Here is a 24,600-nt window from a genome sequence, read left to right as displayed (position 1 = left end):
TTTTCTTAAACCACCCTTTATTAAAAAAACACAAGCATTTGTAAATATATAAAATTATAAAGTACCAAGTGCTTCTTGCTTCCCAGTACAGTAGGACTCATGAGTGGCAGGTAAATTTGGTGTTAATCTGTTCCGTGTCAAGGGCTGCAGAACTGACCAGATGGTTTTGCTGATCTCCTTCCTCTGACAGGTCCAAATTGAGCTTGTTTCACTGCAGTTTTAGACTTCCTTCCTGCTCCTTTTGACAAACATCAGTGCTTACTGGTGAGAGCAGGGCTGGAGCTGTGGGAACTAGCAGGCTTACTAGAAGGTTGCAGCTAGGTGTTTTACAAGGGGCTAGTGGGGAAGAGAATTCAGGCACCAAGAATACTCTTCTGTATACTGTTCCTCAGGGAAAGTGCATCCTTTGCTTTAGGATCATCCTCTAGCTGGACTGGACAAAGCCAGTCACAGATCCACTTTCCATCAGGTTCCCTTAATCAGCAAGTACTCAGATACCCTTGCAAATTGCATCATATGAAGCATCACTGAGTCCCACCTGTCTCATTTTTTTTTACCGCTGAAATGTTATAGGGTTAAAAGTTCTCAGGTTGTACATCTAGATCTGAACACCAAAGCAGGACACTGGACTGCTGCGGAAGTACTGTAAAATGAAAAACTCAGTTGTACACATTGCAATTGTTAAGGTAACTGAGCTCCAAATAGGATCTTCTGCCTATCTCTTCTAACACAGAAGAACAGCTGCCAGTTGCAGAGGGAATTGGAAGGTGCTTGTTGATGTTGTTTCTTACTTGGCCTTCCCCAAAAAAGCCCCTGTCATCTGCAGAAACATAGGACAGCTCCCTGCACTCTCTAAGTGGTCACCTTTGCCAGTTCTCCCACCAGCTTCCACCACACCAGGCACTGCTGTGTCATTCCCTAAAAAGTGAGCTGCCCCCTCAGTGTTCCTCTATAGGAGAGCATGACTTGGCCTGGGGAGGATACACTACCCAATCTTAAACCAGCAGCTTCATCTTCTTGTGGAAAACTTAAATCACTGCTGTTGCAGGAGAGGTAGAGCAACAACATAAGACCAAGTAAAACAAGCTTATCCTGAATGTCCCAGCATCTGTCATGGGACCAGAAGAGTGAGGAATCCTGCTGTATTCTGCTGCTTACAGAGATTTTCTTTCACAGGCGGCACTGCAGGCAGGGCTTTTCTTTTCCTATTTGTAGGAGACGACAAAGTGACTCATTGTAACAGACTTGTATTACAGATCACATACCTACACTACCCTGCTGCAATGGAAGGATGCTCTACCTCCTACTGCCCTCTAGCTAAGAGGCACAATTAGCTCCAACATTAGAGTGGAAGAGTTGTTATGCTATTCTAGAACCACAGTCCTTAAAACAGTTTTCCACTAGGTTTGTCATAGGCATGATTTCCACACCCTGAAAGCTTCACCCCTGATCCAAGTATATAAAAATAAAAAAAAAAAATGGCTGAAAGATGATGCTCTGCAACATTTCTTTAGCTTGAATCAAGTCAGCTAAAAATCCCTGTTGTCCCGTCATCCAGTCCCACTTTGACATTTCTGGCAGCGCAGTCTTTCTTACAGCCCGCAGTCACAAATAAATACAAGATTGAGGGAAGCACAGTGAAGGTGCTCCAACGACTCTGCTCTAGCCCTTGCTTGTTGTGCAACAGGATCTGAATATCACAGTGTGCCAGCTGAGCATTTGCAGTCATGCACAGGCCTGAGTCCTTTGCATACTGGGCCCTTGGCATTCCCCAGAAGACCTGGTTATGCTTCAGGAACATCTGCTGTTGCTGTATCTTCTGCCTTGACAAAATCACTGTTGTTTGTCTCAGCATGGAGCCGCTTGTAGTCAGTATGGAAGAAGATGACATAAAAACAAGACATAGCACTGCAGAGGCCAGCCAGCACCAGTACTGGAGCTGCAAGGAAGATAGATTTTTAGATGGTGAATTCACAACTCCCCACCGGTGCAGAAGTCTAGAGGTCAACTCCCCAGAAACTGTGTGATCTCCTCCCAAAGGCTACCCCTGAGCACAGTGTGCAACTCACAGAGGGCAATGCCAGTGTGCTAACAGCCAAATGTTGTCTCACATAACACTGGCATAGGAAGATTATTTGGGCAAAATGTGGAAGGTTTCCAGGACTCCTATTCTGCATGAGCCCACAGGTTACAGGTCTTACACCAGTGCACACAGTATTTGTGGCTGTGTGTGTTTCTGTGTATGTGTACAGGTTTGTGTGTTGTGGAGTACTGAAGAAAGTTACAAGAAAGACTGAATCAAGACACGTGAGCTTCATAAGATAACAGGTCCATATGGGTAGTGATTCTTGTTATATCATCCCAGAGCAAAGTGCAGGAAAGGTTTACTAAGGATAAACTTTAATCAAATAAAAATTTGTGTTGAAAAAACTTTTTCTGAAGAAAAAAAAAAAGTATATCTAAAAGGTTATGCGCAAAAAGGCTTGGAAGTAGTTATATTCTTATTCCAGCAGTGTCTCAAATAAACACCTCCATGCCTTTCTCCACAGATATCCCTGCATGTATCAGACCACAAAATTATTAGGAATGGGTACCTAATTATTAGATCCAGCTCTGATCTGATAAGATGGAGAGTTACAGGCTTTCAGACATGAAGCAGTCAAATTACTTTTTGGGGAGTTACTGTGAAGCTTTGTTCCCTGCCAGCTAATGGCGTTTGTTCTGAGGAGTTTCTGCTCAGCCAAGCAGGATATATTTAAAACTTGTTTACCAGCCTTTGTGTTACGGTAACTCTACAGGACTTGGTGTCAGTATTACATAAATTTGAACCAGCTGAGAGATCAAGACTGGGGTCTAGCCTGCACTGAAAACACAATTGTGCTCCTGTTCATCTCAGTTGCTGACTCTTCTACTGACCAGCTAGGAGAGGAAGGGAAGTGTGGAATAAGGCAGAACAAAGCTGCACTGGCATGTTACAAACCCAGGCAGCTGTGTGTGCAGAAGCAAGAGAAGTAGCTTTCAGTCAATGTGCTTCTAGTCTGCAAAGCAGCACAGGCTGCGCTGCATGGACAGCGTCTTCCCCTCTGAACAGCTGCTTTCTAGCTTGGTGAAGCTCACGTTTCTGCCGGGTGGCCATAAGAGAAATACGAACCCAGGGCCAGCAGCAGCATTCATGGCACCTTAGAGGTCTTAATATTTTAATCTTGCAGGCTTGGTTTATCAGGAGCAGCAAGGACTGCACCATCAGGTTGGGAAAAGTATCTAAAAGATATGCTACAACAGCCTGCTGCATCAATCTTGCAGGCTCCCTCACAGTAAGACCTGGAGGAGAGTAGGGGGTATGTGAGGTGCAACTGAGTATCCAGCGTAATTTCCCAAGGACATACTTACTTGTCCAGTCCAGGGTTCCACCCTGATCAAGGGCGCAGGTGGAAGCTGGATCCTCAGAAATGCGCGTGGTAAGGGCTTGTAGCAGAATCATTAAAATCACACCTTCAATCTGGCTGTGGGGAGAAGCCAACATCCAGTCATGGCACCTGCCTGATTCATCAGTGCTGCAGGCAAGCCCAGCTTCCCCAGTGGGAAGAAAGCAAGGACCCTTTCTGGAGAGGGGTCCTTCTAGCAGAGAAAGCTACTGCCAGCTTCCTCTGGCAGGGCACTTGGTTAACTGGCACTGACCCACAGGGTGTGCAGGTCAGCCTTTTTTCAGCACATCCCCAGATACTGGGCCAGCATGGCAGGACCACTATATACTCTCTGTGGAGGTGAGCAGGTTTGAACAACTGCTGTCAAGGAGCTGAGGCTTAGTCACTGGGCAGAGACTTGGAAATGCCTCTTACTGCAGGGTTGAGGAAGGGAAAAAGTCAAGCTATGACTTCAACCTCCTCCTCATTCATAGCTGGCTAACAGCAGCAACAAAGTCCACAACCAGTGGGAGACAACAGCCTTCAAACATGGTGTCTAATATCTCTCTTTGTCTGATGTTTCTTGCTGCTCCAGCTCCACCTGACACATACACATGGCACCTGACCACATATATCACTGCTTAGGGCTCCAACAGGTCATTCCTGCTGCAGTCCAGTGCCAGCCCTTGGCATGTAAATTGATCACAGGAAGGACTGTTACTTCCCCATCCATTGTGACCTGCTGCCCTGTGAGTGTTGGGCCCCATCTCCCTCAGCAGAACACTGAGACCTGACCCTGTACTGCTGTGGGAATGGCTGTCCCTCTCAAGCGCACAGCCCCCAGTTGCTTCAAGGGTAGGGGATGCTGAGCATGGTTAAATTGTGCTTTCTGCCAAGCAAGGGAGACCTCCATCTTCCTTCTTGCTTTTCTTGCACCAATTCCACATACTCCTCCTTGCTTTAAAATCTTTAGCTCTTCAGCTCTATGGCTCAGCCATCCAGCTTCCCCCTTGTTATGGTCATCTGCAGGGACACCAGAGAGAAGTTCAGCAGGATGGCTAGCCCTGATGTCCAGGCTCTTCTCTGCACCTCTGTGTATGTGCATGTTTGAGACCAAGTTCAGCTGTGAATTGGATTTAACCTGCCTGCTTACCTTGCAACAAAAATCAGACCTGTAGATGTGCCCTCTCCCACAGGGTAGGAGCACTCCACAGCCAGTTCCATGGCAGTGGGGTAGATGGCAAAACCGAAGAAACCAAAGAGTGAGCTGGTGATGGCCAGCATGACATCCTGATGTCTGAACCGAGAAGTCTGCAGGCAGAAAAACAAAGTCTCAGTGTCAGCACTGCTGTGCAGAGAATCTCTGAACCTGTAACTTGCAGGAAGTCCCAAGGGCTCACTGTTCTTATCAACACCATCCGTCTTTTATCTCCAACCTTCTAGAGTCAACAAATGGCTACACAATGGATATTTATCTGTTTAATTTAAGCAAGGAGAGAGAGGATCAGCAGAATCACCTGAAAAGTATTGGTGTGGTTGTATTACTGGGACTTGACTTCCTGGTCAGTCACTTACCAGGAGTGTGCTCAGTGTATCTTCAGCACAAAGTGAAACACACACCTTCCTCCTAATGCAAGCTAACATTTCAGAAGTGTTAGGTTGGTTGGGTTACATATGAGAATTCCCTGGGTTGCTGCAGCTCATTGATAAGGAAAAGTATTCCTCATTTTGTTGGACTCATGCTTATAACATTGGGGTTTTAACGCAAAAAAAACCCACTCACAAAACAAACAAAAACCCACCTGAAACAGTCACAAACCCTGGAGATTAGTTTAGTGCCTAGAACAGCCTTGTTCTTAACTCTGGAGAAAAGACCACGCGCTTACCCAGCCAACACTAAAAAAGTCAAGTGCACAAATCCTGCAGCCACAGTGCTGTCTCCTTCCTTGACCATGTAATAAATTCCACAGAGGAACACAAGGTGTCTGTCCTGGCACGGCTGCAGCAAGCCCGGCCCAGCTAAACTGGTAAAGTTAAGGAAAACTCTGTCTGGAATCTGAGTTGAAAGCATCAAGCAGATTTGAATGGGTGTTTTTCGTTTTACTACTTTGAACTAGCAGTTCATCTATATGGGATAAAGGGGACAAAGGGAAGGGGAGGAGGAAAAGGTTTGCTTGTTGCTTCTGCCTACTCTGTGCTTTATGTGGGCCCAGGCATGCTGACTTGTATTTAGACCATCCTCCCAGCAAAGTGCAGAGTACTAAAGAGGGGAATGCAAAGTTTGCTTCAGGCAGCTTGTTATACACCTTTAGGCACCTTGCTTTCGGCACTGCATTTGTCTTTCTCTCCAAAGTGGAGCTAACAGCAGTGGGATCTTGGCCCAGGGGGAGGTGAGGTCATGCTGCATTGAAAGTCTGGATTTTTCAATACACAGGAAAATTGCACAACACAAGCCTGTTGGGAAAGCAGAGACCTGCACCAGTCTAGGTCCTCTGCAGTGCTAGGAGTCCTGTGCCTCACACCCAGGTTCCTGCTGAGTGATGGCTCCCATTGGCAGTGACTATGCTTGAGTGCAGTACTTGCACTCCAGCCTCATGGGTGTAAAGTCTCCACATTCTACATTCCTCTCCTGGCTGGATTCAAGCATTCGCCTTTGCTCCATCCCCCTTGTCTTGTCCTCCCTGGGGAACTGCTGCTGAACTAGGCACACAACTTGGTCCTTTCTGCTAATCTTACACTCTGGGCAGCCACCAGGAGTTGCTGGGCAGGTGTTGGGAAAGCTAGGGATCCTTGTTCATTTTTGTAAGGTGGATATTTAGCAATTCCATTTCTTTTTGGAGAGAATGGCCCCAGGGCCGGTAAACACGGTGATCTAAAGTAAAGAAATAAAATTATGCCAATTTATTTCTACCCTGAATCAGTCTGTCTCAGGCTCCACAGTGACTGTGAAATCCTCAGTAAAGGGTTTTTCTTTAAAACATTCCTAGCCCAGAGAGATAATCCCAAAGCATAACACGTGGCTTAAAAATAAATGCTATACTACTTAAAAATAAATACTATGACATCAAATGACCTTGGTTTGAGTTGATAATTTATCGGGTGGCAACACAACAAAGCCCACAGGTATTATGCAATGCAAGGGAGAACTCACCACTGCGAACATGATGCTGGCAAGGGCACTCAGGCAGAAACAAATCTTGGTGGACTCTATGAAATTCCTTGTCCGGTCAACATACAGGCCTAGCAGGAAAGCACCCAACAAACCACACACCGTGAACAGTGCACCATTCAGGCCAGCAAATTTCTGGGAAGCAGAAGAAGAAGTAACTGAGCAACTAGAGCAGTTAGAAAATAGGTTTTAATGTCACCAATCCATGTGCCTGCTGCTAATGGGTCACTTCCCTGCCTGTTGCAATAGCTGAGACCTTCACAGGGCTCTGAGTAGCAAATAATGGGACCCAGTTGCTGTTAGAAGTGTGTGGAGACAGCAGGGTCACAGCACTCCCAAGGTCTCAGTGGGTCTCACTCACAATTGTCCGCACACCTGGCAAGGGAGGGTGGGTGCAGAGCAGCAGCAGTTCCCTGGTGTTAAATGCTCCACCCTGGGCACGAGACTATTCTTGGCTCCTCTAGGGGCAATCGGGTGTCTTGTCCACACCAGTGGTAACGGGTCCAACCACCTTGCGATCTGCTTGTTTATAATCGTGGTGCTAGAGCTTTTCTTACCAGGGACTGCACTGGCAGAATGCCTTCCACAAGGCTGGCAGCCCCAAGGTGTGTTAGATGAGACACAGCATCACCTGGCTGTAGCAAGGAGTTCTAATTAGAGAGGCAGTGAGCAGTAGTTAGACTAGGGTACATGCTCGGCTGCCTGCAGTGGCTAACTTTGCTTGTCCCACTCCTTCAACTCCACAAGAATTCAAATGCAGACATCAATACTGAAAGCAGGGAAGTTTTAACAAACTTGGGTAAACACTTTTGGGAACCTAAGGGGCAGACTGGAAGGGAAGGATATCTGGAATAGCTTCTGTGGGCTAAAAGGGACAGGACAAGCCAGTAACACACAGAAAAAAGCACCACGATGCACATAAAACAAGTCTTTGATGTTTAAAAGGTTTCCAGTTAAAAGCCAATGGAGTGTGCAAATGTGACCTGGCTATGGAGCACTGAGTCAGGTACCAGTCATGGGAGTTGAGAGGGAGTGGACAGAGACCAGACATGTAGGCGTGCATACATGACAGCAGGAGAGGTGTTTTAAGAGGACCTCCACAGGGAGGACTGAAATGCTGCCTGCCTGAGGGTAAATGCAGGAACTGGGGCAGCCCCTTGCTATCACAGGGAGAGAGCAGCAGGAGCCAGCTGTGCACACACGGTGCTCAGCTGTAAAAGCAGCACCTGGCCAGTGACTTCCTCCGCTGCCCTGGCTTCACGTAAAACTGTATAAAGAGGAAAAAGGTGCTTGCATCACCCTGCCTTCAGCTTCACTCCAGGGCCTGCCTAAGCCCCATCCTACTCTGGGGAAGGTGTCAGAAGGCTGAATAGGCATCTGTGCTCTGGAGTGGCTTAGAAAAAACACAATACTCTTTTTTCCTAAGAAGTGTTTGAGTGCTAAAGGTTTTTCATTTGCAAATGGGAGCCTGTCCGTGGGCAGTAATGAAAATGCAGATCATCCCTTATACTGAGAGACTGACTGTGCTCTGGATTAATGTATTACTTAATCTATATTAGATAATGTGAGCAAGTAAGATGAGACAGTGCAGCTTATTCAACTGTCTTCATTTTGCTCTGAGTCCCTTATCAGGGAAAATAATTCTGATTGTATTAGGGATGATGTGGACAATGGGGAGGAAAGGAAGAAGACTCACATTTGAATACCCCTTTTCACAAAGGATCTGTTCTAGCAGAGCTGAAAAGCAGGTGAACATCCCAATTCCTCCTCCAAAGCACACTGCCAGGATGATGTACGGCTTATTTCTCAGGAGCTAGAGAAAGAAATTAATTATCATTTAAACAAGTGGTGTGCAGGAAAGAGGCCTGACTGTGACAGTAGACTTGAGGGTCAGTGGCGCTGACCCCTCAGTTGGAAATGTTGACAGTGCAACCAACCCCATGATCATTAGAGGAGTTTGGCTCTTTCCTGTTGGTTCATCCAGAAGACAAATTAAAATGGGGACCATGTGGGGAGGAAGGATCTCTTCAGTGCCCAAATTCCTTCACTTTTCCTTGTGCTCTCCTACCTGTTACCCCATCTACTCAGAAGGCTCAGGTTATGTGGTTCTCTTGGATTAGCCCAGATATGCCTGTTTGAGCTAGCTGAATGGCAGTCATCCCACAGCTGAACTGCCAGATACCAGCTGTTGCAGCTTTGCTATAAGCAAATTCCACTCCCTGAAGAAGGAAGGGGTCCTGGTCTCCTTCAGGGGGCTTTCCATGTCGGGTTTGGTGGAGTCAAGTTCAGAGTCTGCTTTGTCAGCAGATTCCCCAGCACATCCCCATGCCTGGCAAGGCTGCATCCCTCACTCAGCACTGGTCTCTCTATGCTATAGCACTTACCATTTTGAGCCCTGTGAGGAACGGCTTGGAGGTGGAGTTAGTGGCACTGGCCGAAGGAGGTGTTGGAGGTACCTTCTCATGAATCCCCACAGTTGCCAGAGCACAGGCTATTACTGCTGGGACAGCATAAACACCCAGCTACACAACACAAAGTAAAGACACATTACCAGTCTTTTCAGCTTCACTGCCTTCAAATAAATAAATTAGCTGGACCTCAGTCAGCCCAGCTGGCTGATTAAAGCAGTTTTCATTTACCATCAGTGGGATGTGCTTTCCTTCGGGAACTAGTGCAGGTGACAGCACGTTTGCTATAAGAATACCCAAGGGATTGGCTGGAAGGAAATAAAACAGAGACACTTTACTCATGCAAGCAGTCAGAATCATTTGTCCAGAGATGCTGTGTGCAGCCAAGCAATGAGTAAAGACAGAACAAGGCATATATAGGGAGAAACCAGGAGGGGAATCTTTGGAGAAGTTGACTGTGTGCTCTTACTCTTGCCACATCTGTTTTTTCACCCCATTAATTATATTCTATAAACCCGTTTCCCTACAACTCTTAACTCCTGTAAACTGGTTTTCGTCAATGAATCACAGTGTCCTCATACTCACAAGGCTGCCTCAGTAAATACTATGCTGAAGCGACAAAATGAATCCATGTCATCTGTCTTGATGTTACATAGCAGCAGTAACAAATAGAGGCGCTTTCCCTTCTTTACTCTCCCTATGCCATTAGGCATGTATACACATGGATAAAGTCCCACTGAGCCTTCTTGAGGGTGAATAGTCCCAGCTCTCTCAGCATCAGCTGGCATGACAGATGCTTGATTCCCTTAATTTTCTTAGTGGCTCTTCACTGGACTTGCACTAATATGTCCATGTCCTTTTTGTACTGAAGAGCCTAGAACTGGACACAGCTCTTTCAGATGTGGATAGGGGACTTCCCTCAAGCTACTAGCAGTACTCTTCCCAGTGGTCACCAGGATGCCATTGGACTTCTTTGCCAAAAGGGAATGAAAAGCAGGAAAGCCCTATGACAGCTCTCTAAAGTGGCACTAGGTCACTCCTGGCACCTTTCAAGCCAATACATTTCCTCAGTAAAGCCAGGCTGGCATACAAGTTGATCTCTGCTACAATCACATGGCAGAAGAGAATCTTGGACACTTGTCTGTACTGGAGTGGAGGGTTGCATTGTTATGGGTCTCATTGTTATGGTTAGGGAAAATGTGGGTCTGCTGCTGGATGGGGCAGGAGGCTTGATAGCAGAGGATATGGAAAAGGCGAAGGTATTCAATGCCTTTGTCACCTCCCTCTACTGGTAAGACCAGACTTCAGCCCTGAGACCAGGGATAAAGTCTGAAGCAAGGAATATTTACCTTCAGAGAAGGACGATTAGGTTAGGGAACATGAAATAGGTCAGAAACACACCAATGAGTGCTGAGGAAGCAGGCTGTTTTCATTGCAAGGCCATTCTTGGCTATTTTTAAAAGACCATGGCAATTCCAAGAGGCTTCTGAGGACTGAATGTCAGAGAATGTCACTCCATCTTCAAGAAGGGCAAGAGAATTCAGGAAACTCCAGGCCTTTCAGTCTCACTTTGAACCCTGGGAAGGGTTCAAAGGAAGGGATGTTCAAAGGGATGGAACAACTAATCTTGGACACCGTTTCCAGGCACATGAAGGACAACAAGGTTAGCAGGAGCAGTCAACAAAGGAACAACGCTTAACCAACTTAATTGCTTTGTACAGTGAGATGGCTGGATGGATGGATGAGGGGAGAGAAGTGGATGTTTTTTATCTCAACTTTACTAAGGCTGTTGACACCATCCCCCATAACATCCTCATAGACAAGCTGACAAAGTACTGGCTAGAAAAGTGTACAGTGAGATGAATTTAAAGTCAACCTAACAGCTGACACAGAAGATTATCATCACTGTCATGAAGTCCAGCTGGAGGCCAGTCACTAGAGGTGCCCCTCAGGGGTTGATACTGGGGCAAATACAGTTTATCCTTAACAGAAACCCTGGAAGATAGGGCAGAGTGCATCCACTGACAGTTTGTAGATGATGTGACACAGGGAGGAGCGGCTGGTAGAAGAGATGGCTATGCTGCCATTCAGAGGAACCTGAACTTGGAAAAGTACTAGTTTAAGATCCTGGTGAAATGTTATCTGTACATGGACACAATTAAACAACAGCTTCCAAGGAGATGGATTAACGTTTCTCTGTTGGGGTATATAATGCATCTGCGCATTGTAAGGGACTGCCTGAAAGCTACTGTCAGTTGTTTCCATGAACTATTGGCATGCTGAAGCAGTTTCAGAAGGTATGGATGAGGGGTGGGAATGTGAGCATTGGGCTAAATGTGAAAAGACTAAGTGAGACTATCTGAGTAATTACAGGGTTTCAGCTGCCTTCTCTTCCTGGGAAGCGGAACTATATAAGCCTAGACTAAGAATGGAGGGATCACTGGAGTTAATCAACTGCACATTAAGGTACAGGGGTCTTGATGGATTAGCTTGCAGTACTCTGTGATACTGCCGTGTTTTTTGTGGACAGGGATGCTGATGCACTAAAACTCTGCAGGGTGCAGAAAATGACATGCTGACAGACCACAGTAAATGAAGAATTCCATGGATCAAACAGAGGCCACTTCAATTGACTCACACATGTCTTTCTTCTTCTGATACAGGACAATTTCTCATGGTCTTCACAGGGGATCAGTTCTTGGCCCTGCACTGCCTCTCTGTGAGTAAGTCTCTAAAAGTGATGGAGAGGACCGAGATACAACAAATACTCAAGAGCACAGCTGAGTCATAGTGATTTCAGCTGCTCAGCAGTCTGTTTTTTGTTTGCACACAAGCACAGGGAAGCCTATCCAGGGGCACTAACAGGAGCTGTGAGGCTACTGACAAGAGGCTGTAGTGCTAGTTTCTGTGTACAACCTTGATACCAACAGTACTGCAAAGCTGAGTGCTGCTCTGGCAATAACAGCAGGAAATGGGAACTGACAAACTGGAGCAAGCTGAGAGAAAAAGCTCATGTGAGCAACATGCAGATATGGAGACGTGGGAAGAGGCAAAGGGAAATGTGCATGTAAAGTGGCTGGGTTGGAGTCATTCAGTCTTTCTAGACAAAGGAGAGAAGAGGTGACTCTGTCTGTAACTACCTGACAAACAGGTGCAACAAGACTGAATAGCTCGGGGACAAAGAGCATTGAGACAAGAAGTAACATGTAGACATTTGCTAGTACAGTGATTAACCACTGGCGTAAATGACTGGGGCTGTGGCATCTTCTAGGCAATATTTAAACTTTCTTCAAATGAAAACCTGATTTTGCACAGCAGACAGTAATGACTGTAACCAGACAATATTAATGGAAGTCCTCTACACAGCAACATGCGGGTGTTGCAGCAGATAATCACAGGCCATTCAGTCCTCACACTGATATCTCAACGTGCCACAGATTGAACAGCTTCAGGTCTTGGGTTTCCATTGTTCCTTGCTGAAGCGGAACAATGGAACTGAAGAGTTTTATTCTTTCCCATAGTAGACCAAATATGAACATATGTGAAAGGACACTATGTGAAAGAAATGCTCTTTGGCTGTTCTCACTTAAAAAGAGCAATTGTCTGCAGGCAGTGAAGGACTGAGTGCCCAGTGGCCCCTGGTAGTAATTGTATTGCACCACACTGACAACAAAGAGCTTCTTCTCCACCAGGGACAGTGAAGGTCTATCTCAGCCCTGGGAAACAAGGTGAGTCATCAAGTCCACCCTATTCTAGGGAAGGCAGTGGAAAAATAATTTATTTGCTCTGACACCATAAATCCATTTTTGCTAAGCAACAGTGCCCGTGCTCTGAGTTTGCACCAGCATTGGGAAAGCTGTATAGAGGTGCTCCTATACTGCCCTTTTCCCTATGCCTAGCCCTTCCCTACCACTCCAAGGCAGTGGGGTGGGAAAGGTGGCTATTGGTTGTTTTGAGGGAAGGACAGGCAGGGCTCTCCCATAAATACATAGGTACTGTGAGATTTCCCAGCTGGAGCCAGTAAGTCAGCCTGGGGCACCTCTCAAGTCCTTGGAGAAAGGAGAAAGATATTTCTTCTGGCTGATGGGAAAATGCTACATGGAGGGAGGAAACAGGTGTGTTAAGTGCACACACCTGTCTCTAACCTGGCCCAAAGGAGCCAAGAGAGGAGTGAGGTTAGAGCAAATGTATCTGGTGCCTCTTCTCCAGTTTCCCAGCTTCCAGGCACTTTGCAAGGCAGATGTGGTTTCTGTGGGGGTAGTCCTGCTGGATTTAGCATTCCAACATGTTTGTGTGGCCAGCTGAGTATATTATATTTGTGTGTACATACATACCAACTGGGAATACATGCTCAGCCTTCCTACTGGATGAACTGGTAGACAAAACTGCTGCAGCAGCCTCACCTCCATCTGGTTATAGAATTTGGCAACTGTGACCACTGGCATCTCATGCAATTTGGACACCTTTCTGACAAGCAGCAGAATTAAGGCCACAACAGACTTTAAATATAGTAACACTGAGGGCTGTTCCGAACCCTTATGATATTTAGATAAAGATGATCACCTTGTCCTGGCAGAGGAGGAAGGCTGGGAGCCTGTGTGGCTTACTTTGAACTTGCACACGAATGTGGCTAAGGCTCACCTCTTGCTCCCCCGCATGGAAATGCCTTCTGTTTTGCAGGGCCTTGAAGACATTGGTTTATTGCACATAGTTATGACACTCTTGAGCAGAGGTGTATTTCCAGAGCCAAATGGCTGTTGTATAAAGGGTTTTCTCTGCCTGCTGCCTCTGAAAGGCAAACAAATGCTAGCAAGTTCTGGGAGCCAGCAATATTACTTTGCAGCTATCACTTACACATTGATGCGATCATATTTGCTGTTGCTCTCTGGTGGTCTGGGAACCATAGTGCTGCCAGTTTTGTTGGTGAAAAGATGATAAGGGGCTGGGCCAGTGCACAGAGGCATTGTCCAATAAACAGGTACCAGTAACTCTGGGTACCCAAGCTCAGGAACTTCAGGACGCTGAACATCCGGATGATGCTACCCATCATGTTCAGCCATGCACTCAGGATCACCTGCAGCAAGCAGAAACAGCCAGGGGTTGTGTGATGAAGCCTGAACGGCAGAACTTAATGCAACACAGTAGCATAAGCAAGGTCTCAGATGTACTAAGGAGACACCAAGTGTTAGTAATCACTGTGTGGAAAATTGCCTGCAAACTGCCCCACCCCTTTGGGCCACTGCAAGATGCTCCTGATCCAACACTGCTCCTTAAGGAGCAAGGCGGCTGTCCTGGCCCTACATGAGAACTACACCACAATATAGCTTATGCAGGACAGCAGACACTGTCATGGAATTGATTAGAAATCCAAAGTTCACTAATTGCACTCTGTTTACAAGTTTGCACCATCACCCATATTTTGCAGTAACAATGCAAAAATCATGGCATCCAGCATAGGGATCCTGCAAATGCTCTTCTATACCACTAACATGCTAGAGTTTCAGTGCCACATTCCGCAATGGTCTTGCTTCTGGGAAGACTGTGTAGCGATCCCAAGCTGGCTTAGCATAGACCAAGCTCTGAGCTCACAAGGGTCCCTTGCTTGCACCCTGCCCTGCTGCTTCTTAAACTGGGCCAGCAAATAAAATAGCTGTGCTAACACTTTTCCTTAGCAAATCTACCCAATTACAGCAAGCTCTTCACAGAGTCAGCTCACAGCATCTGTCCCTGACAGTTGGCTAAGACAACAAAAACTGAAGCAGGAAAAGCCAAGTAGGGATAAAACATTATTTCAACTTTTCCCACTGCTGCTCACCTCAGAAGTGATGTGACCACAGTTACTGAACTAGGACAGAGCTTTTAACATACTCATCCTCTGCAGCATTTGGCAAGACTCCCATTCATAGTATGCACGTTAGTGCTTTGTGCAGCTACTGCTATCTCTAGGTGAAATGCACTCAGAGAAACAGAACAGTTAAACTCACAGCACATCTGAGTCCCACGCTGTCGAGAACCCATGTTGCCACCAGACCAAACGGGATCGAGATGAGGAGGTACACTATTGAGAGCCAGTTGACCATCCCCAGAGAAATGTGGAAGTACGCAGCTGTCTTATCAGCCACAGGAGCAAATGTCAGCCACAGCTGCAGAGAAGAGAGTAAAGATGAGTAAGCATGAACACCAGAACAGGAATTCAGAATCCCCTCAAACTGTCTAACTGCGCTGTGAAGGGGCTACCTATCTTACTCTCTTCTTGAAATTTGGATTTTAAGCTTGGTAATAAAAATTCAAACTCCCAGTGTCTGCAATTAGTCATTCTAGGGCAAAATATTTTACCACCAATTTCATCATTATCTTGTCCCAGAGCACTCCATCCACTTCACTACCTCATCCCCAAACCCAGAGTCCTGCTGCTGGGAGCTGGCAAAAGTCAGTACCTTTTTCTGCCCCAGGTTGACTATGTTGGTCCCTGGTGCACTTACTTACCTGATGTAAACCACAAGCAATCTTTCTAAACAAAACAGAGATTGCCTTTGCCTCTCTGCAAATAAGAGCCTCTTAAACTCAGCCTGGTGTTTATGGCTGCATTGGTAACTCCTGGATGTGGCCTCGTAAGAATAACTTTGCTATGTGTCAGCCAAGAGAGATGTTATTCCATGCTGTCCTAGACAAACAGTCAATGGTTAGGGAAGGGCCTAAAAATTTACACTATTTGGTATATCAGAATACATAAACAGGGAAACACAAGAGATACTTTAATAACTATCCATCTTTTGCTGTATCTGAAAATATTTTGCTAAACCTTGTTGTAGGCACTGTTTTCATAAGGTTGCTGTTTGCTTCTGGTTTCTTCTGTGAAGGACAAGGCCTGCTTTCATCCTCAAATTAGGTCCTGAGATCATGCCCACAAGAAAGAAATGAGGGTACTACCCCAAATTTAAGGATGTTTTTGTGGTTTCTTTGTGAAGATGCCCTCTCTGTTGCCTTTCAAAAAAACTAACCTAACCTAAAAACAGATTTCAATAATGCGGATGTAAGCTACCATGCTGTTAGAAGATGATCTTGCAGCTGTTGGATAGTCAAGATGCTAAGGTTTGCAGAAATGTGAACAAAAACTTCAGCTATAGCTTCAGCTATAGATTCCTACAAAAGAACTCTAGTCATTGTCTCTTTCCGGGTGCCCTCCTTCTGTCTGCATCCTGCAGACAGCACCAGCTGTGGCGTTAATATGTAACTGAAGAAGGGCTTGGGTAACCTCAGGGGAAGGCGTGTCCCTACACTCTGCTACTTGGTATTTCCAGTGTTCCTATTTACTTCTTACATGCTAGGGACCATAAAAACTACCACATTAAATGGAAGCAGAAGGAGAGACGGGCTTTTCTTCTTTCTAAATGGCACTGTGTCAGTACAGCCACATGCAAATCATTGTTTAGCTAAGCTTTTCTGCTAGCAGGGGTGCAATGGGTAAATGGCAGTAATGTTTTGAATGTATTGTCAGTGTCCTAGCAATGATTCCTAGCATCAGCTCTTTCCTCTTCTTTGAAAGGAGCTGACATACCAAACTGCCTGCATTCAACACGAAGCTCACATGGCCATGCTGGGCTCAGACACACCCATGTGGGATCAGCCAAAGGTCTGGCAGGGGGTGGATTTGGTGTTTACTCAGCTAATACAATTAGGTGCACAAAGGAAACTGTACTCTTGTTAGACAACAAGGAGGCTATTCCAGGTGACTGGAAGACTGGCATTAGACTTCTAATAAAGTGAGCTTTAAAAAAATTCCTTGATGTTACTGTCTTGTCTCAGGAACAAAGTTCACTCACCTTTGGTTTTCCAAAACTGATCTCCATCATTCTGGGATGGGAATTTAAATGAATAATGCTAATGTACTGTTTAAATGATACAAGCATTACTAAGGCATGAGCATTTGTTTGATTACCAGGTGCTAAACTGCAGCTAAACAAAATCTATCTGTGTATTTCCAGCAACAGCAAATCTCAGTTCCCCACTGCTTTCCAGACAGGAGTGCTGGTGATGAAACACTGTACCAGGAAACAGTGTAATTAAAGAGCTCATACATTTGCAAGCCAGCTTCCTCCGCACAAGATGCTCACCGACGGATGACTTCATTTAGGAGAATGATGCCACAAGCCAGAGAACAGCATTTTGTGTTCAGTGACAGTATACATCTAGGCAAACTGGGATCAAGCACTCAGGCATCTTTCCATTAGATCTAGTAAAATCATTCCTTGCTGAAAACCAAACATTTGGGCTGCCCTGTGCTTGATTGGAGCAAGTGCTCCAATCCTAGCATATGTGTGTGAGAGCATGGAAATTGCAGCCTGTCCAAGCCTGAGATTATTCTTAGAAATAGAAGTGGGTTTCTTTATGGGTCTGGAGAAAAAAAAAGTGTTTCTGCCTCCATTCAGGCAGGGGTTGTTTATCACGTGTTGCTCTAACAAAGAAATTAAGAACTGGGCAATAGAGCTCGAGGTGTAGCTGTGGTCAAAGTGGCCACCAAATCTCCCTGCAACAAATAGATGGCACTGTGGGGTTTTGCTAACACAAGGAAATTGTCATGCTAAGCAAGTGAGTTTTGGTTTTCCCAGCTATGATGACTTCATCCACAGCAGTTAGCAAGCTCTTCTGCTTGGAGGTAGAGCCCCTATCCTACATGTTGTTTCTGAAACTCTGCACTGTCAAGGCTGGTACTTAAGCAGTGGCTGCCGTGATACATATCCCTTCAGGCAGACGAGGGTAAGCATGATGCAGTTCTTTCATGGTGAGGTCTAAGCCATGTAACCTCTAAAGATGCATAACAAAGACTGAGAGATGTTCCTCTCTCCTCCAATCCCAAAGGGCCATTGTTTTATCTCAGCTTTGGCACACCAAAAACAGTGTCAAACCTGTCCACTGCAGATCATGGTGGCAGACGCAGGAGGAGAGAACTCATGGGGTTATAGGTTGCCAGCCCCTAAAAGCTGGTTGTTCCTGGGACAGATAAAGGATGGAGAAACAGACAGACACCTATGTCCCTGCAGGGTTGCCTAAACACTTGTTCAGTCCCTACCTAAGCCTCACTTTGTGGAAATACGTCCTAGTGGTCTGGCCAAACTGCACTCAGATCCATTGCCTGTACAGCCACACAGACCTAGAGTGTGAGGTGCAGAAGGCATCAAGGGGAGTCTGTGTTACGCACTGCTACATCCATGTTCACATGTGCTTCTCTGAAGGCAGTTCAATGGATGTCACAACAGCAGAATTGAGAGAGTCCAACCCTTTGTTAATGTCTCTTCCTGACTTGCAATGGTGACAAGCAATTTCTACTCACCCACCTTGGGTTATTTCCATTCTGAGTCCTGCCAGGGCTACAATCAACCAAAACCTTTTAGCAAACTTTGACAAAATTCCCAGTTTGCCACGCCACAGATCAGGAATGTCTTGTCTCTGAGGCTTCAAACACATCCAGGTCAGAGTTCTACACCTGGACTACTCAAAAACTACCTTGTGCAGTCCCCACAGCAGAGCACAGCTGGGCTGCTTAACAACCTGGAGTGGATGAATTTGGAGGTCAGGACTCCACTCTCTGGGCCATGGCATAGTTAGGTCAACTCATTTACACAGAAGCCCAAGCAGAACCACTGAAGCATAGGAACTCTTACCTTTGAACACAAAACAACCACAATGGGTTTGAGCCCAACCTCCTAACACTTGGGAAACTCACTTCCCAGCATTTTTTCAAAGATTTTGCATTATTTGTTCTCAAATGACAGTTCCTGCTGTAGTGTAATCCAGTATCATTAGCCATGATCACTCATGTTGTACACATGTATTTGATCCTTCAGCATTTGGGATGGACTTTTCCCTCCCTTGCATCTAACAGGATACTGGAGTAGCCACTGTAATAATATACACCATTTCTTCTCCAGAACTGTAGTTCCTACACTCTTCTCTCCTGATCTTAAGCCTCAGAAGCATGTTCACCTCACTGTGATTTCTGAGTTTTGAGACAGCAAAAGCTCCTGTGCATGTTAGTCTGGGCAGGAAGTGCATCTCAGCACACACTCTTGGCTATAAACTTGTGCTCTACACAGTGGGCACAGCAACTGATGAAGAGGACTTCTGGTCCCCTGAAGATCCACGAGCCCTTTCTGGCTTGTACTGGAGTACAGCTGCAACTCCCACTGCTTTCAGCCCACAGCTGGCTGACTAGTTAGCCATACACCATCACTGAAAGAAAAGGGACAAAAATGTTTTCCACCCAGCGTCTATTTATATCCTCAATTACTGGAGAGTGCCCTCCCCATGTCCTTTAACAATGGAGTATGTGGGACCACCAGCGAAAGCAACTGCACTCAAATCATCTGACTACTGCTGATGTTGCAGGGCTCCACTTTCAATTCTCTCTCCCTTTGCTTTAACCTTCTTCTAGCTGACATTTCTTTTCTCTTGTCCTGCACCTCCCAAAGGCTGCCTGCACCCTTCACCATTAATTGCAGGCCTGCCCAGGCACTCCTGTAACCAAGAACAGGTTACTGCTGTTCTTATCCTGCCCCCATTTCTAAGCTTTGTTGCTCTTTCTGATACCTTTGTAAACCATTAGCTGATTCTCAGATGTGGATCCAGCCTTCTTCCTCACAAAATCAGCCTCAACTCTCTAGTTTTCCTTCTGGTCTCATTCCCCTTCTATCTCTATCTTCTTGAAGTTCAGTTCTGCCCTATTGCTTTTACTGTTTTCACTCCCACAGAGAGTTTCCAGGACCAACTTCACCTGCAGAAGCCGGTTTGCCTCCACCCATTCCAAGGGAGCCTAACATTTGCCCTCCCTCCCACTTCTGCAAGAGGTTACTGGTGGGCTGTGAGCCACCAATTCTCTGTCTCAAGTGGTAGCATGATGATGGCGGAAGGCAGGACTGCATATAGACTCTACACTTGGATAAGCAATAGGTGTCAGCTGCAGAAGGTAGCGTAAATAACACAGCTCCAGGATTTTCACAGCTCAAAGAGCAGTAATGATATATTTATGCATCACTTGTATAACCGGCCACAGCCCTGCCAGAAGCAGTACCAAAAATGCTGTTTTACATGAGAGGCAAGATGTTAACCATTGTCTACCCTCCTCACCAATAAATCAAGACTAGAAAAGTGAAAGGCAAAATCATTTGCAGAATGGCAAGTGCATGCAATCAGGCAGGGTGGAAATTAAGCCATTTTGCCACATCAGTGGTGGTATCAGCTAGGAAACGCTTCCATATGGAGCGTTCTTCTGTCTGGCATACTGTATAGCTGTGTACAGTGTAGCAATGCCCCTGTAATACCTTTTATGTGCAGCTTAAAAAGGAGGAGCTGAGGGGGATGACTTAAATGAAATGGGACCTTCTGCTTTGTAACAGACACAGGCACAGCTCACTAATCCCCAGGCAGGCACTGCCTGCAGCAGCTCTCCCAGTTCCAGCATGCCGTCTTCCATGCACCAGGACACTGCTTTGAAGGTGATGTAGGATGTATTTCTGAGACATGCAGGCTGACTCCTGCTCCCCTGGGCTATGAAGCCCTTACACCAGACTTCTCGTCTTCAAGATCAAAAAGGCCACACAGCCTGGAAGCAAACAGCCTCTGGTCTCAACTTGAAGGCACCCATGCTAACACAGCAGCCTAGGAAATAAGGACAGAGACATGATCTTCAGGAAGGTCAGATCCCCCCCTAGACATCACTTTTAGGAGGACTAGCAGGACACAGCAGCCAGGCAGCAGCAGTTGTGTGTGCATGAGTATCTACAGGGGCACTGCTGGAGCAGACAGGCGTGGGCGAGGAGCGTGCGCGCCCTGCCCTGGAGCATGCCAGTCTCCACTTGTGCAGCTCTCCTTTCCCTCCCAAGTACACTAAGTGGTGGTGGAAGTCCTCCAGGCTGGTGAGTCAGGAACCACCCAGCCAAGTGTGAGCCAGCTCCAACCCTCTGATCCCCTCCTCCTCCCCAGCTTGCTCATGCTGACAAGCACAGAACAGGGCAGGGAACACTCTCAGTTTCATTCCTGTGTGCATTTCTCTGTCCTCAGCACTAAGGCAAGAAAAAGTTCTGCCTGTAAAAAACGAAGTTCCCACCTGTCCAGCTTCACAGGGAGGAGGCAATGAGGAAGGAGGTGTTTTCCTCAGCAGTTTACTGCTATGACAGCTGTCAGCACACCATGAATACTCTTAAACATTAAGTCTTCAGAATAAAAAGCCCACACACTCAAAACAACAGCATCAGTTTGACAAAACAAATCTGGGGAGCAACCGCAGGCATAGTTACATCACCCTTCACCAGGAGTGTTGCAAGAGACAGCTGGAGATCAATCATCTACGCTTAGATGTTGTCAGAACAGCCTCTCCGTCCAGGACTTCAAGCAGCAAGTGAATTATACTGAAGCCTACTTATGGCCTTAAAATAATTTAAGAGTTTCTTACAATACTTTGTCAGGTAGGAATTTCCAGAATAGCTATATTTAGGAAATGAGAACAAATCTCTGGCAAGGTAGTAGCCACTTCCTACAACAGACAGGCTTTTAAACTCAGGTCAGTAATAGAGATGCAAGTAAGGTGCTATTTATCATTGGTGTAAAAGCCTCCTTTATTCATCCCCCTGTGCTCTGGTTAGACAAGGGATTTCACATGATGAAGTGTAGCTGGAGGAAGTAGGCAAGGGTGTCCCTTCCATCACTGCATTGTCTGGCCTGGCTTTGCTTCATCACAATCCTAAAACAGACTAAGAAATAAGAAATATCCCTTTCTCAGCCTGCCCTTGCTACATGACCAAATGTGTTTTCCTACAGCTAAGTTGCTTTTGTTCTTGACACTGACATTCTCTCCCTCTCAGAACTGTCTTCTGTCTGCCACTTTTAGTGACACTGAAGGTCACTAACAGAAAACTGCATGTCTGCATGGGTAACACTGGGGAATACAAGGTGTCATCCTGGAAGAGACCAAGGGTCAAGCACATGAGGTGATCTGTTCTTCCCGAGTCAGACAATTCAAAAGTCATGTGTCCTCACCATATGCATTTTGCAGATAGCCTGACATAGGAATACACAGAACAAAGCACTGCATGCAACATCCATATAGGAACTGAAGACACATCTTAACTCTCACACCACAGAACTGGTAAATTAATCTTTCTGTCTCGAACTTTTAAACAGCAACCAACCACTTTGATCTCACAGCTTGTCAACTACTCCCTCCATTTTAATGTGATTTTTATCAGGAACACTTAGGAGAAACTTTAGCATCAATAAATGTTTGGTTACAATTTTATATGTCAGCATGCTTGCCATTCCAGACCTTTGCCTTGGCTTAGAAATAATATTTCCATCCTAGGATATTTATTGAGCACCCAGTTTTGAAGTGGTGAAGTTCCGTCTTAAGTCAGGAAGTTGGCAAGAGACCAAGCAGACAGAGAAGAGTACAATTTTTCAAGGCTATCAAGTTTTCAGAAACATGACTGAGGACACAGTTATACTTGCAGATGCATTAGAAGGACCTTTTTCAGTAAGCCTCCAGTTTAACTTTTCAGCAAAGTCAAAGTCTGACAAGACTGGTTTAGAGCTTAGTGACATAATTTAGTGATTCTTTACTTTTTTTTTTATCAGAGTTAGGTTGATGGTTGGACTAAATGATCTTAAAGGTCCCTTCCAACCTGCACAATTCTATGATTCCATGATTCTAAGACATCCTGGAAAGTTTTTTTACAGCTTCCTTCATCCCTGCTGTCACCATCCGCTTCCAGCTGGGTGGTTTTCTTCCTGCTAAATAATGTTCTGCTGCTGTGCCAATTTAACTGCAAGAAAATAGCCAGGCTTCACATGGCTTTTCAGCAGGACACTTTTTTACACTTGAAGGCTACACTGATTCTCCCTTGAGAAAGCACATTCATTTTTTGTTTCCCATATACAGCCAAATTCTCACTGTTTTCTTATTTCTCTGCTCCAGCACTCTTGCATCATAGAATACCTGCTCTTCCTTCCCAGCATTTAAATGTTTGCAGGTTGCAGTGCCTGATTTTGGCTGCCAGACAGCTTGCATTCGCAGCATGGTAATCCTCAAGCACATGAATAATTCTATATTAGTCTGATAATTATCAACAACATCCTCAATGACTTGGTGAGCAAAGACGTGGGCTTCCATCTTGAATACTAGGACTTGGTAAGGAGAAACTTTATGTGTTTATCTCAATATTTACTGGAAGGGGGAGAGGGGTGTGTGTGATCTAGCATCCCTTTTTTTTAGGTGTTTCAGAATAAAGTACTTGTAGGCAATAAGTTCACATACCAGAATGTTTAGTGCAAAATCACTCCTATACTGTTCCTTATGTGCAACAGACCCCAAAAGAAAACCTACTTGCTCCTCTTCCTGGCCAGATAAATCTGCTGTTATAGGCCAGCAATAAGGCAGAGTTAAGTCCTGCTCCTCCACCCAAGGAGTTTCAACATTGTTCTCCTATTCTTAGGCTTGAAACGTGACACTCACAGATGCTTAATACTTTCTATTCCTCCTACAGCCTGAGAAGTGGATTCAGCAGCAATTTCAGCTGTGCTCCGAATACATCTTCTCCTTCCCAGTCTGGCTTGAAGCTGCGGTAGTTCCTTCTGTGCTAGATCTAGGACACACACCCCCTCCCGCCCGTCCTGCCCTTCACCCGTCACCACCCCTCTGTGCTCCGGAGCCCACCGCTCAGAAAGGGAGCTGCGTAAACTCGTAACAAACAGCAAAAACAAAGTTCGGAAAAAATAGCCGCTTATTCAGTCCCTAAGGCGCGGCGAGGCTGAGGCTTCTCTGCGCTGCGCGAGTACAACCGAGCGAGTCCCGGCGCACCAACGATGAGGGGGTGGATCTGAGACAGGGCACTGGGGCAGAGCCCTGAAGATCGCACGGCTGCTTCTAGGAAGAGACAGGAGGTGGTGTGGGCCTCAGCGAGCCCCGTCACCGCCTTCTCCCTCGGCGCCACCAGCTCTCCAGAGCCGCGGCACAGGCCGGCCGGACAGAGGGGCTGTGTGCTCCGCCGGCTCCGCGCCGCCCCCCGCACTCACGGCTGCTCGGGCACCCCCGGGGGACTTCCGCCGGCTACCCCTTCACCGCCCGCACCCTTCCGCAGGCGCGTCCCCGCCGTCCTGCGCGGGTGTCGGTGGGGCCGGCGTCGCTCCCGCTCAGCACTCACCATGGCGTTGGAGCAGTTCAGCAGGCACACGGCAGCCAGCAGGAACCACCGCCGCCGGTAGGTCTTGAACCGGGCCAGCCGACCCAGGCCACGCTCCCCCAGCAGGCTCCCCCCCTCGGCACCCTCCATCGCGGTACGGCTCGGCACGGCACGGCACGGCCCCGCCTCGCCGCGCTGGCCGGCCTCCCCGGGGCGGCCCCGGCCACGCCGCCGCCCGCCGCCCGGTAGGGTACGGTACAGCGCAGCACGGCCCCCAGCCGGGGGCAGCGGTGCGGACGCACCCTGCGGAACCCGGCCGAGCCGAGAGACAGCTCCTCCCCGCGGATGCGGGGCCCGGCCCGGGGCTGGCTGCGGGGCCGGCGGTGTGCCGTGCGGCGGCTGGGCGGAAGGGAAAAGTCCGCCTTCGAAACGGGACTGTTAAGGCGCTG

At 46.7% G+C, this 24,600-nt stretch overlaps 1 protein-coding gene across 2 annotated transcripts; it reads right to left on the bottom strand.

Moving 5' to 3' along the window:
- On the bottom strand, window positions 1-24,600 carry MFSD7 (major facilitator superfamily domain containing 7). Of its 2 annotated transcripts, XM_014953817.1 has the most exons (10): window positions 24,173-24,583; window positions 14,966-15,124; window positions 13,836-14,055; window positions 9,213-9,289; window positions 8,958-9,095; window positions 8,270-8,386; window positions 6,556-6,708; window positions 4,558-4,715; window positions 3,391-3,503; window positions 1-1,939 (listed from the first exon to the last, which is right to left on the bottom strand). In XM_014953817.1, exons 1-10 carry the CDS (start codon window positions 24,299-24,301, stop codon window positions 1,785-1,787), a joined length of 1,419 nt encoding a protein of 472 aa, XP_014809303.1. In that variant the 5' UTR covers window positions 24,302-24,583; the 3' UTR covers window positions 1-1,784. The 2 variants fall into 2 exon arrangements, with proteins under 2 accessions (XP_014809303.1, XP_014809302.1); XM_014953816.1 differs by having other exon boundaries at window positions 1,796-3,503; window positions 24,173-24,600.

The sequence above is a fragment of the Calidris pugnax genome, unplaced genomic scaffold (genome assembly GCF_001431845.1).
Source record: "Calidris pugnax isolate Ruff unplaced genomic scaffold, ASM143184v1 scaffold250, whole genome shotgun sequence".
Lineage (NCBI taxonomy): Eukaryota > Metazoa > Chordata > Aves > Charadriiformes > Scolopacidae > Calidris > Calidris pugnax.
Note: the sequence above shows the minus strand (reverse complement) of the source record. Positions and strands in the feature narration are given on the sequence as shown.